Consider the following 12,284-nt stretch of genomic DNA (forward strand, 5'->3'; position numbering starts at 1 on the left):
TCACCACACCCACACACACCCACACACCCACACCCCCACACCCAGATGCTTGTGATGCTTGTTAAAGAATCTGTTTCTTCAGGACACATTAAATACAACTACCAAAAAAACTGGATCCAAGATTATTAAGATTTAATGTTTTTTTTTTTATTAAATGAAATTTTCTAAAGATTGTTCACCTACACATAACCAACCCATAAAATAACGTGAGATGAATCAGTGATGTGAGACTAATCAGTGATGGAAAAGCCGAAGACTGGTATGAACGAGGATTATCCCCAGCTCATCGCACGCCTCAATCACCACTTGGTCGGCAGCAGAACCGGAGGGAGCAGCAATGTACGCCACGCCACTCTGGGGGAGAAACGGATATATGAATTTCAAAACACAGCATAATACGCCAATATGCAAAAATTAACATTTCTCTCTCAAAAGCATATGCTAACAACGATTCACATCAGAGACTAATTCATGTGGCCAGAAAGGCAAACAAACAGGAGCTGGGTAATCCACACATCAAATGGAAAAGTCAAAATCTGATTCTCCAGTTCATCTACATCACACTGCCACAGCTTGGATATAAGTCACAGAGACCTGATCGGCAGAAGCATGATTTCTAAAATAGTTTCTACATAAAGATCAGTTCCATGCAAACTGTGCATCAGTTCCAAACTCACCCTTTTAGCTCTGTCCACATTATCCCTGAAAGGAAAGAAGGCATCAGAACTGACAGAAACTTCGCTAAGTTTGCCAATCCAATCTTTCTTCTCTGCCTCCGTTAATAGTTCAGGGACTTCCTCGAACAGTGCCTTCCACTTTACTAAATCTTCATCCTGTGAGTGGAGAAACAGGTTAGTCTGACAGCACCTGTAGTAGTATCCCACGTAAAGCCAGATGTCAGCAAGCACCTGGGCATTTTTCCTAGGACTTCTTAATTATAAATAATGACTTCTCTTTTACATCCAAGTTCCTATTTCTGGAATCTCTTTATTTGATACTTTCAACACTTTCATTAAGGAAGAAAAGTAAGTGGAAGTTTATCAAAGACCACACCACTGTACTTTCTCCATCAGTTTATTCCAAATATATTTTGTTCTTTAATTCCTAAGTTAATATACTACATTACATCCTTGGATCAAAGCAAGTGAATAGAAAATCACACTCCCAACGGTTTTCAAAGGAATCATCCATATCCAAGTCTAGGAAATAAAAGGTGAGTTTTCTAAGGAAACCACATTTATATAAAAATTAGACTCAGGAATGCAGTTTGTCTTGTAGATATACTGAAATATGACTCACAGTATTCCTATTCTGAAGAGGTGTTTCCACATTGGATGACTTTTTGGCTATGAAAACATAATACTGCACAGCCACAAGGCACTCTGCGGCCTCACTTTTCAATGGCAGTTATAGAAGATTCCCAGTCCTAAACGAATGACTTCGTCCAGTCCCCTGTGGTTTATCACCAGGACTTGGACTTCTGTTTTCTGTCCAGTACTGCTGAGCCCTTGCTATGTCCAGCCACTGAGCTGTATCCTTTACTTTAGGCAAGCTACCAGATACTGGCAATACTTCCACATATCTTCTTTAAAACAGAAGACATGTTAAGAACATGGAATGTGACCAAGACATGCTCAGCTGTTAATGGTTCTTGTACAAAAATGTGGACGGAGAAGAAACAAGCCATGGTTACCTGCTATTAGATAGTTTGTATTTAATGTTTAAGGCACACCTATCATGTGGCAAACATCGCGCTTGGCACTGTGATACATGCCTGGAAAGGGGTGAAAAGCATTCCCTGCCGTCAAAAGTGTATAATCAAGAAAGGAAGTACAAACAATAAAAGTAAACCAATGGCTGTAATTGAAAAAGACAGAGGAGAAGGTTTTTTGCTTCAGAAAGGGATAAAGAACTTGAGGAAAGGTAAATGAGCCTGAAGAAAGTGGGGGATTGGTAATCAGATAAAACAATTTTAGACAAAATATCCTTTTCCTTCTGTAGTGATGAAATTAAGCCTGTCACACATGAAAGGGTAAATACATTCATTTACTCTGCCTATCACCCAACGACAAGTCTTATACCTCGCCAATGGTTCCCGTAACGTATTGATCGATGGCATTCGAGATTTCTGCCCTTTTCACTCCCGTTTTAAACTTCATTGAAAGCACGCGTGGGTGATGTCTAAGCCACCAATAGTTTGCTTTATCCCCTGCAAGGCGTGTACAGTGTATCCGAGACTGCTGTCCTGCTCCAATGCCAATAACCTAAAGGGCATGAGACACTAAAGTGAATACCTCTTCTAACAACACACTTTTCTCAACAGATCTTTTGTACACATTCTCCAAAATTGATTAACTTTGTAGAAGAAAATATCAAGCCAAAAAAAAGTAATTTTTAAGTCATTAAAAGATCAGAATAAATTATTTATGACTACCATTTATACATTTTACCACTACAGTGATATCTGAAGTATTCCTATTAACGTTCTGGAAATTCCTAGAATGCAATTAAGTTATATTCTTGACAGCCTTAGGGCCCATTACTGGTAGCTGTGGAATAATAGTAATAATAATAAAAAGACCACAAAGGCTATTTGAAAGTCCCCAGTCAATAACTTACAATTAGTCACTCATAGAAACTGACATAAGTATCTGACTAGGTCATCTATCCTAAAAAGTAAAAAATGCTACCAGACATGAAACGTCTTTCTTCCTTCCTCTATCTCAGCGGGTTGGATTCTAAGAACAATGCCCTCAATGCACAACAGTTTTCTGGTTTTAGTTTCTGAAGTGAACAAACACATGTGCAACGTGTTCCTCCTGGATGTCAGAAGTGAAGCACTCCATCTGCATGGCTTTACCAGAACCTGCTGGAACCTGAGCCCAAGGAGCCCACCAGCCATGAGCTCCCAGGATTTTGTTACTAGAGTCTGGGAGTCTTTTATCAGTTGGCTCTCACTACATCTGAAAGGGTCTTCCAGGTCCCATAATCACATAACTACTAGAAGGCCAGATTCTTTAACAAATGCAATGGAAGAGCTCAAGGAGTAGCATACAGAACTCTGGAGACAGTACAGGAAGAAAAGGGCCTGAAGCTGCAGCAGCACCAAGGTCGCTGAATCCTACCGTTGGTACAGACCTTAGTGATGAACTAGCTCAATCCTCTACTCTAGACCTCAGTACACTACGAAAGAAGGTAGGTATCTTGCTTAACATCGTGCAGAAAGACTACCGAATATCCTTATGGCAACTGTGGTCACACAACTGTATAATTTGCCAAATCTCTATTAACTGTACATTTAAAAAGGGTGACTTTTACTCTAACAAATTATATTTCAATAAACCTGACTTTAAAAGATAATGTTAACTCCTCTAGAAGTCGCTTCACTTGACTGACTCTTGATAAACTAACATTAAGAAATATAGGTGAAAATACCCTGCAAGCTCCAAAAATACAGGTGAGAATGCCCTGCAAGCTGGTGGCTGGCAGTACCGTTCCTTACTCCTTCACTGGAGATGAACTACCAGTAAACAGAAAATAAACCAGCTTCGTAAAGCTATTAGAACCCTCCTATCCCAAAATGTGCCAACTCATTCTAGGAAAGAGGCAATGTCACTAATTTTAGCACCTAGTTCCAAAGCTACTTTGCAATCATCCTTAGTTTTAACAGTTCACCAAGTTGCTGAGTAAATGCTGGCAAACCCAGATGAGAAATACTTGGCAAACTTTCCCTTTCAAGCTGTCCACTACCAGAGGCAGAAGGATTTCTGAACATCATTTTGTAAAAAAACAGTCCCCCTTAGGTGAATCTGACAGCATGGTTACCTGACCGTTCTTGGCATAGCATACAGAATTTGACTGAGTGTACTTGACTGCAATGGTGGCGACGATGAGGTCCCTGAGAGCAGACTCCGGCAACTGAAACAAACACAGAGTGGTAAGCCACACCAGGCTTTTCAAATTGTCATCTAACTTTAAGTACCTTTTACGTCATTTAATGTAAGAGACCTGTTATGTACTTGTATCTTTCAACTGACAGAATGAAAATAACTGTCCGTGCTACAAAGTACCCTGTTTTATTAAAAGGGTCAAATATTAACATGTAGTGGAATGTAGTACAATGTCTAACGCACAGTAGATGCAAAATGATTGTACTCTGCAGCAACTCTGGATTAAGCTACAAATGTTTATTTCCATAATGCAGAAGGTATGAAATACCGTATCTGCTCCAAAACTGACAGATATTTTCTCTACCACAGTACCTATAAATATCAGGAGCCATGATAAAATCTATGTTCAGGAAAAATGCTAAAAATAATTTTCAGAGAATATGAACAACTGTGATACACACATATCACTGATGTCCTTATCTATGCACTAGAAAATATTTCAGGAAAATAAGCAAAGGCTGTTCAAATTAGGATAATTTTCTGCTTTGTTTAGAATACTTTAAGTAGAAACTATTTAAAAACAAATAAAAAAACCCGTGGAAGTGCCAGCTCTAACAGAATAAAAGCAACACATATCACAGCCAAAAACATCACTATCCGCAATCTAATGAGCTAAGACTAACTGAAAAGAAACACGATGATCCGTGTCGGTATGCCAGGTGACAATGCTAATTGATAAATTAGCTAATTGAAAACTGTTGAATTATAATTCACCAAAATTAAAAACTTTGGCTCTGGTGATAAAAGGATAAAAAGACAAGCTAGAGACTAGGAGAAAATGTTTGTAAACCATGTATCTGACAAAGGACTAGACTATAGCACAGGAATATCCAAACTAAACAAAAAAACCAAACATTCAATTAGAAAATGGGCAAAAGACATGAAGAGGCATTTCACTGAAAGGGATATACAGAGGGCAAACAAGCCTGTGAAAAATGTCCAACATCATTAGCCACTGGGGATATAACAATGAGATATTGCTGAACACTTTTCAGAATGTATAAAATTAAAAGAAAAATTTTTTTTAAGTGACACCAACAAGAGCTGGTAGGGATGCCGAGAAACCAGATCACTCATACATCGCTGGTGGAAACACAAAATTACACAGCCACTTTGGAAAACAACTTGACAGTTTCTTAAAAATGAAACATGCAAATACCGTACCACCCAACAACTGTATGCCTGGACATTTACTCCAGAGAAATGAAAACTTATATTCACACAAAGACCTGTACACAGGGATTGGTCTGGAATATGGGATGGAAAATGACAGTGGTGAAGAACGAGCTTCTTGGATCAAGTGGACACATGAGACTATGTGGGCATCTCCTGTCTGGAGGGGAGATGAGAAGGCAGAGGGGGCCAGAAGCTACACGAATGGACACAGGGGAGACAGTGGAAGGAAGATCTGTGCTATCTCATTAGAGGGAGTGCAATTAGGAGTGTATAGCAAGGTGTAAGTAAATTTTTGTATGAGATGCTGACCTGATTTATGAACTTTCACTTAAAGCACAATAAAAATTAATTCAAAAAAAAACAAAAAAAATCTGTACACAAATGTTCTTAGCAGCTTATTCATTCATAGTAGCCAAAACCAACGCAAACATCCTGCAGTGGGCGAATGGTTAAACTGTGGCACATTCATGCTATGGACTACTTACTCCTCAACAAAAAAGGAATGAACTGTTGATAACATGTAACTACCTGGATGAATCACCAGAGAACTATGCTGAGTGAAAACGGCCCATTCTCAAAAGATTACATACTGTATGATTTATATAGTATCCTTAAAATGAGAAAATTACAGAAATGGAGAACAGATTAGTGGTTAAAGGTTAAGGAGCAGGCAGGGGCAGGAGGGAAGCAGCTGTAACAGGGCAGTAAGAGGGAGGGATCCTTGTAGAGATGGAAATGTTCCCTAGTTTGACTGTTATATCTTTGTTGTGATACTGTACTATAATTTTGCAAAAATGCTGTCATTCAGGGAAATGGGGTAAAGGGTGCAGAGGATTTCTTAACTGCTAGTGATTCTGTAATTACGAAAATAATTAGTTTCATTTAAAAAATGTTAGAATTTCTTATTCTAGCATGGTATTAATACTGTATATCCTTTCTTATCTGTACCTGCTGTTCGAATCACCAACCACAAATTTTATTCCTCTGGTTCCAAGAAAGAGCAGTAACGAAAGCTAGTCTACTAGGGAGCCCTGGTGGCACAATGGTTAAGAGCTCTGCTGCTAACCAAAAGGTCGGCAGTTCAAATCCACCAGCTGCTCCCTGGAAACCCTAAGCTACAGTTCTACTCTGTCCTATAGGGTCGCTATGAGTAGGAATCGACTGGACAGCAATGGGTTTTTGGTTTTTTTGGATCTTAAGTTAGGATCAAGGATAAGAAAAACACCAGGGGGTGGGGGACTCCAGTCTTATAAACATGATACAAATAACTAAAACAAAGCATCATTCCAGAAAAATGAGAGAAGAGCAAATAATTCAATCACGTTCAGTATAATACACACACTCCTTTCATCTCTCCCACTCTCTCAGGACTCAAAGAGTTCTAGACCTAATCATATAATCTGATGATTTCCAGGCTGGAATATTAACAAAAACCTGTCTTAAATGGGGGAAGGGGGAGGGAATGTGACTAAAAAGGGCGATAAAATGATCATTCTCATCCTTAAGTTCCCAAATTCCTACTAAGAATATGTATGAACCAAAGAGAGAAGAATTTAGATAACTGACTGTGCCCTCTTTTCTTTTAAAAAATATCCAAGCTAGCACAGCCAGAGGCACAAAACCTATCAAAGATTATTAACCTGTTAATCAGTCCAATATCTAAGAAAATAGAAACAAAAACAAACGTTCTCAGGCGTAACCTGAGTTATCATGGAATCTTGGTCAACTCCCATTCTGTATCTTTTAGAATGTGTTAACCAGCTAGGTTAATAAAGTAATGAAAGAGGCTCCTTCTACTGTGACTAGCTTAAAGTAATGCTGTTGCAAAACTGTTGCCATGTGGAAATCTCAGTACTTCATAGCCTTGACCAAAGGAGTGGACTCAAAACTGCTGAAAGATTAGTTCTACTTACACTACATACACATTTCTTTACTTCAAGGAGGCCTGATGGTGCAGTGGTTAAGCACAGTGTTACCAAACAAAAGGTCAGTAGCTCCAACCCACTAGCCACTCATGGGAGAAAAATGTGGCAGTCTGCTTCATCAAAAGATTACAGCCTTGAAAACCCTATGGGGGCAGTAATACTCTGTCCTATAGGGTCACTATGAATTGGAATCGACTCTATGGCAATGGGTTTCGTGACTTCAGGGTCACCATTTTCAAAGATAAAAATGGAAGAATATCCATTAAGTGATTAAATAAAAGTAAAGAAAGAAGCATGTGTTAATAAGCATTTGCTTATTAACGGCAGAATTATCCTGATAAAGATTTTAAAGTCTATTTTCACCAATTCCGCATCACAGCCTCAGGAGACAGACCTGGGAACAAATTGCAGCTTCTTACTTTAAACTTCTGTTACAGTGAAATGGCTTGTTAAGAGAACCTTTTTTTCGCAGGAACAAACAGAAAAGCTGGACACAGAGCTAGTAAGAGCAAATACTCGGGCAAAGATCCCAGAGATAAAGACAAAAGAAAGTGAGGCTGAAAATGTATGCTTTTCCCTTCAAGGTATTTCCTAAGCGGCATGCAATAATCTAAGAGGTAAAGACAGTGAGTACAGCTTTGGCCTCCTTACAGGATCAAGTGACAAAAATGGAGTTCAGAGTACATCAGGGAAGAATGGTACTAGCAGGGTTTTCAGCAGAATAGGGGTGAACAATAAACCACCCTCACAAAGACTGAAGGCCAACTTCAAATGAGCTCAATGCCCAGCAACCTCCACCCTGCCTGAGAAGCATAAGTTATCTCTCTCTGGAGGAAAAAAACACAATACCAAGGCCCTCTACAGTTTTTCATGCACAATGCCCAGCATTCAATCAAAAAATTACAAGGCAGACTAACACACAAAACCAGAAGACAATGGAGTGATACCTTCAAAATACTGAGAAAAATTACAAGTAATTTTAGACTCAGCAAAAATAGTCTTCAAAATTGAGGACCTTATAAAGACATTATGAAAAACGGATCCCAGCTCATCCATTTTCATGCTGTGTAACCATCGTGGACAAATTTCTCAACTGTCGCCTATGTCACAATTTTCCAATTTTTACCACAGACATAATAGTTGTTGTTGTTAGATGCTGTCGAGTCAGTTCCGACTCATAGTGACCCTATGCACAACAGAACAAAACACTACCCAGTCCTACGCCATCCTTACCATCATTGTTATGCCTGAGCTCATTGTTGCAGCCACTGCGTCAATCCACCTCATTGAGGGTCTTCCTCTTTTCTACTCACCCTGTACTTTGCCAAGCATATGCGTCAGAGAATGAACCCTCCTGACAACATGTCCAAAGTATGTAAGATGCAGTCTTGCCATCCTTGCTTCTAAAGAGCATTCTGGTTGTACTTCTTCTAAGACAGATTTGTTCGTTCTTTTGGCAGCCCTTGGTATATTCAGTGTTCTTCACCAACACAATTCAAAGGCGTCAATTCTTCTTTGATCTTCCTGATTCATTGTCCAGCTTTCACATGCACATGATGCGACTGAAAATACCATGGCCTGGGTCAGGTGCACCTTAGTCCTCAAGGTGACTTCTTTGCTCTTCAACACTTTAAAGAGCTCCTTTGCAGCAGATTTGCCCAGTGCAAAGTGTCTTTTGATTTCTTGACTGCTGCTTCCATGGCTGTTGATTGTGGATCCAAGTAAAATGAAATCCTTGACAACTTCAATCTTTTCTCCATTTACCATAATGTTGTTCATTGGTCCAGTTGTGAGGATTTTGTTTTCTTTATGTTGAGGTGCAATCCATACTGAAGGCTGTGGTCTTTGATCTTCACTAGTAAGTGCTTCAAGTCCTTTTCACTTTCAGCAAGCAAGGTTGTGGCATCTGCACAACGCAGGTTGTTAATGAGTCTTCCTCCAATCCTGATGCCCCGTTCTTCTTCATATAGTCCAGCTTCTCGTATTACCTGCTCAGCACACAGATCGAATAGGTATGGGGAAAGAATACAACCCTGAAGCACAGCTTCCCTGATATTAAACCAATCAGTATCCCCTAGTTCTGTCTGAACAAATGCCTCTTGATCTACGTAAAGGTTCCTCGTGACCACAACTAAGTGTTCTGGAATTCCCATTCTTCGCAATGTTATCCATAATTTGTTATGATCCACACGGTCGAATGCCTCTGCATAGTCAATAAAATACAGGTAAACGTCCTTCTGGTATTCAGCCAGGATCCATCTGACATTAGCAATGATATCCCTGGTTCCACGTCCTCTTCTGAAACTGGCCTGAATTTCTGGCAGTTCCCTGTCTATATACTGCTACAGCTGTTTTTGAATGATCTTCAGCAAAATTTTGCTTGCGTGTGATATTAACGATATTGTTCTATCATTTCCACATTCGGTTGGATCACCTTTCTTGGGAATAGGCATAAATATGGATCTCTTCCAGTCAGTTGGCCAAGAAGCTGTCTTCCGTATTTCTTGGCATAGACGAGTGAGCACCTCCAGTGCTGCATCTGTTTGTTGAAACATCTCAATTGATATTCCATCAATTCCTGGAGCCTTGTTTTTCGCCAATGCCTTCAGAGCAGCTTGGACTTCTTCCTTCACTACCCTCGGTTCCTGATCATATGCCACCTCTTGAAATGGTTAAACATTGACTAATTCTTTTTGGTATAATGATTGTATGTATTCCTTCCATCTTCTTTTGATGATTCCTGTGTCCTTTAATATTTTCCCCATAGAATCCTTCACTTGAGGCTTGAATTTTTTCTTCAGTTCTTTCAGCTTGAGAAACGCCAAGCGTGTTCTTCCCTTTTGGTTTTCCATCTCCAGCTCTTTGTACATGTCATTATAATACTTTGTCTTCTCGAGCTGCCCTTTGAAATCTTCTGTTCAGTTCTTTTACTTCATGAATTCTTCCTTTTGCATTAGAGATTATAGTAGTCACCCCTTATAGGCTGCTCTGAGAATTAAATGAGATAATACATGTAAACCCAATAAATGTCACCATTATTATGAAGCGTCCTTCCTAAAAGGTAACAAACAGCGCAGGTGCAAAAACGTCTACACAAAAAGTTTGATCGCAGCACTCAAAATGGAAACAAAATACTCATCATAAAACATTTATACACAGACTTCCATGTGGCCTTTCAAAGACATGAATCTATACTGATACAGAAACATTTGTAGCTTAACGCATGGGATAAAAGCCAAGTTTCAGAACAGAATTATAGACATGATCCCATTCCTGTATAATTGAAGATATGATACACAGGGTACACATGCAAAAGCTGGTAATATGGCTATTTATTTATCTATTTATAGATACCTGGCTTACTCAACAACTCAAAGATGAACCAGCCCATCTACATATCAACCAGTTCTAAATATGGGTTCTAAAAGGTGTGTACAGGAGCCCAGGTGGTCCAGTGGTTAAGAACTCAGCTGCTAACCAAAAGCTCCTTGGAAACCCTATGGGGCAATTCCATTCTGTCCTATAGTGTTGCTATGAGTCAGAACTGACTCAATGGCAGTGGGTTTGGTTTTGGTTTTTAATAAGTGTATAAGCTTATAATATAGATAGACCTACTGAAGTTATTAATACTCAATGCTGATATATTCAAACATACCTCTTTATTCTTGGTAACAACATTGCTAAATAATGACCTGTCAATGACACCATTATTCCTTTTCTGGCTTAAACGAAGACCAAAAAGAGTTCGAACTTCATTTTCATCTGGTTTGTACGTCTGGTCCATCTAAGATACAAATTTAAAAAGTTAAAAGCAATACATTTACATCTCTACTTTTTCATTTACATGTCAAACATTTAATTATAAACAAAGTTGTACACCAGACCCAATGTTAAAGGAACATCACACTGATGTAAAGTCCCCATGATCACAAGAAAACTGCCAACTTTTCTTTGAAATATTTTGTTATGTTTAAGAGGGGCTCCTCCTCCAGCCTTTTTTGCTTTATATATTCATTTTGGAAGGAGGGTATTATAAATTCACCCAAAAATAAAATCTGCCAATAATCTATCAGGAATAGCCAGGTAAATTCTAAAAAACAGGCAATCCCTATCAGATATTAAAGCTACAGCAATTAGAACATTATGGGATTGGCACGTCAATAAAAAAATACACAGAATAGAACACCCAGTGCAGACCCACACCTATACAAGAATTTGGTGTAAAATAAAGGCAGCATTTTAAATCAGTGAGGATGAAAAAGGTTTTACTAAATAATAAAAAGCAGACAACTGAGACAATTAGGGAAAAAAAAAGGAATGACAGCATATACGTTACCACTGCACAGGTCCAAATGAAAATTTAAATGTCAAAAATTAAACTTATATAACTAGTTAAGTACCGGAAAGAACGATGAGAGAATGTTTTTAAATGCAGAATGGGAAAGGCTTCCTAAGAAGGACACAAAACCCGAAGTACTGAAAGACTGAACAATTAGTTACAAATGTAAATCCACATGCTGTTGGTGTGTGCTGTCAAGTCAATTCTGACTCATAACAATCCCATGTCACAAAGCAGAGCTTCTCCACAGGACTTCCTCGACTGTAAGGTTTAAGGGGGCAGATCACCAGGTCTTTTCTCCTGCAGAGCCACCGGTAGGTTTGAACTGCTGACTTTTTGGTTAGCAGCCAAGCTCTTAAACCATTGCGCCAGCAGGGCTCCTAAAATCTACCAAAAGGAGAAAAATATCTATCTCACGTAATAAACTGTGGAAAAATCTCAACAACCTAATAGAAAAATAGGGAAAGAATATGGACAGACAGTTCTCAAAAAGTAAATAAACACTTAAATGTGAAAAGGTGTTCACCTCACTTGTAATGAGAAATTAAAAGTACAATGATATGCCATTTTCATCTATCCAACTGCAAAGATGGAAAGATTTAAGGATAGAGTAATGGCAGTGGTGCTGGGAATCAGGCATCCTTACACATTCCCATCTTGTCATTAAATTTGTCGTTCAACTTCTTAGAGCAGTATCTATACAATTACCAATGCTCATTCCCTGTGACCCAGTCCTGTCATTTCTAGGACTTTTTTCCTAGGTTATTCATTGCAAGGTCAAGACTCATGGCCAGCTAGGTAAAACACGTATATATATGGGATCAACTTAGAAGACTGCAGGGTGCATTTATGTAGGGGAAAAATGCAAATATTTGATGAATATGTATAGACTTT

The 12,284-nt window shown here is 38.9% G+C and overlaps 1 protein-coding gene across 1 annotated transcript in view; it reads right to left on the bottom strand.

Annotated features, from left to right (window-relative positions):
* Window positions 1-138: 138 nt before the first annotated feature.
* The window catches only part of ATIC (5-aminoimidazole-4-carboxamide ribonucleotide formyltransferase/IMP cyclohydrolase), a 34,010-nt gene continuing 21,864 nt past the window's right edge, over window positions 139-12,284 (bottom strand). Inside the window, exons 12-16 of the mRNA XM_064286704.1 lie at window positions 10,707-10,835; window positions 3,826-3,918; window positions 2,082-2,264; window positions 678-833; window positions 139-354 (exon numbers count right to left, since the gene is read on the bottom strand). Coding sequence (XP_064142774.1) covers window positions 235-354; window positions 678-833; window positions 2,082-2,264; window positions 3,826-3,918; window positions 10,707-10,835 — 681 coding nt within the window. The 3' untranslated portion in view covers window positions 139-234. The remainder of the gene's footprint in view (window positions 355-677; window positions 834-2,081; window positions 2,265-3,825; window positions 3,919-10,706; window positions 10,836-12,284) is intronic.

Source organism: Loxodonta africana, chromosome 6 (genome assembly GCF_030014295.1).
Source record: "Loxodonta africana isolate mLoxAfr1 chromosome 6, mLoxAfr1.hap2, whole genome shotgun sequence".
Lineage (NCBI taxonomy): Eukaryota > Metazoa > Chordata > Mammalia > Proboscidea > Elephantidae > Loxodonta > Loxodonta africana.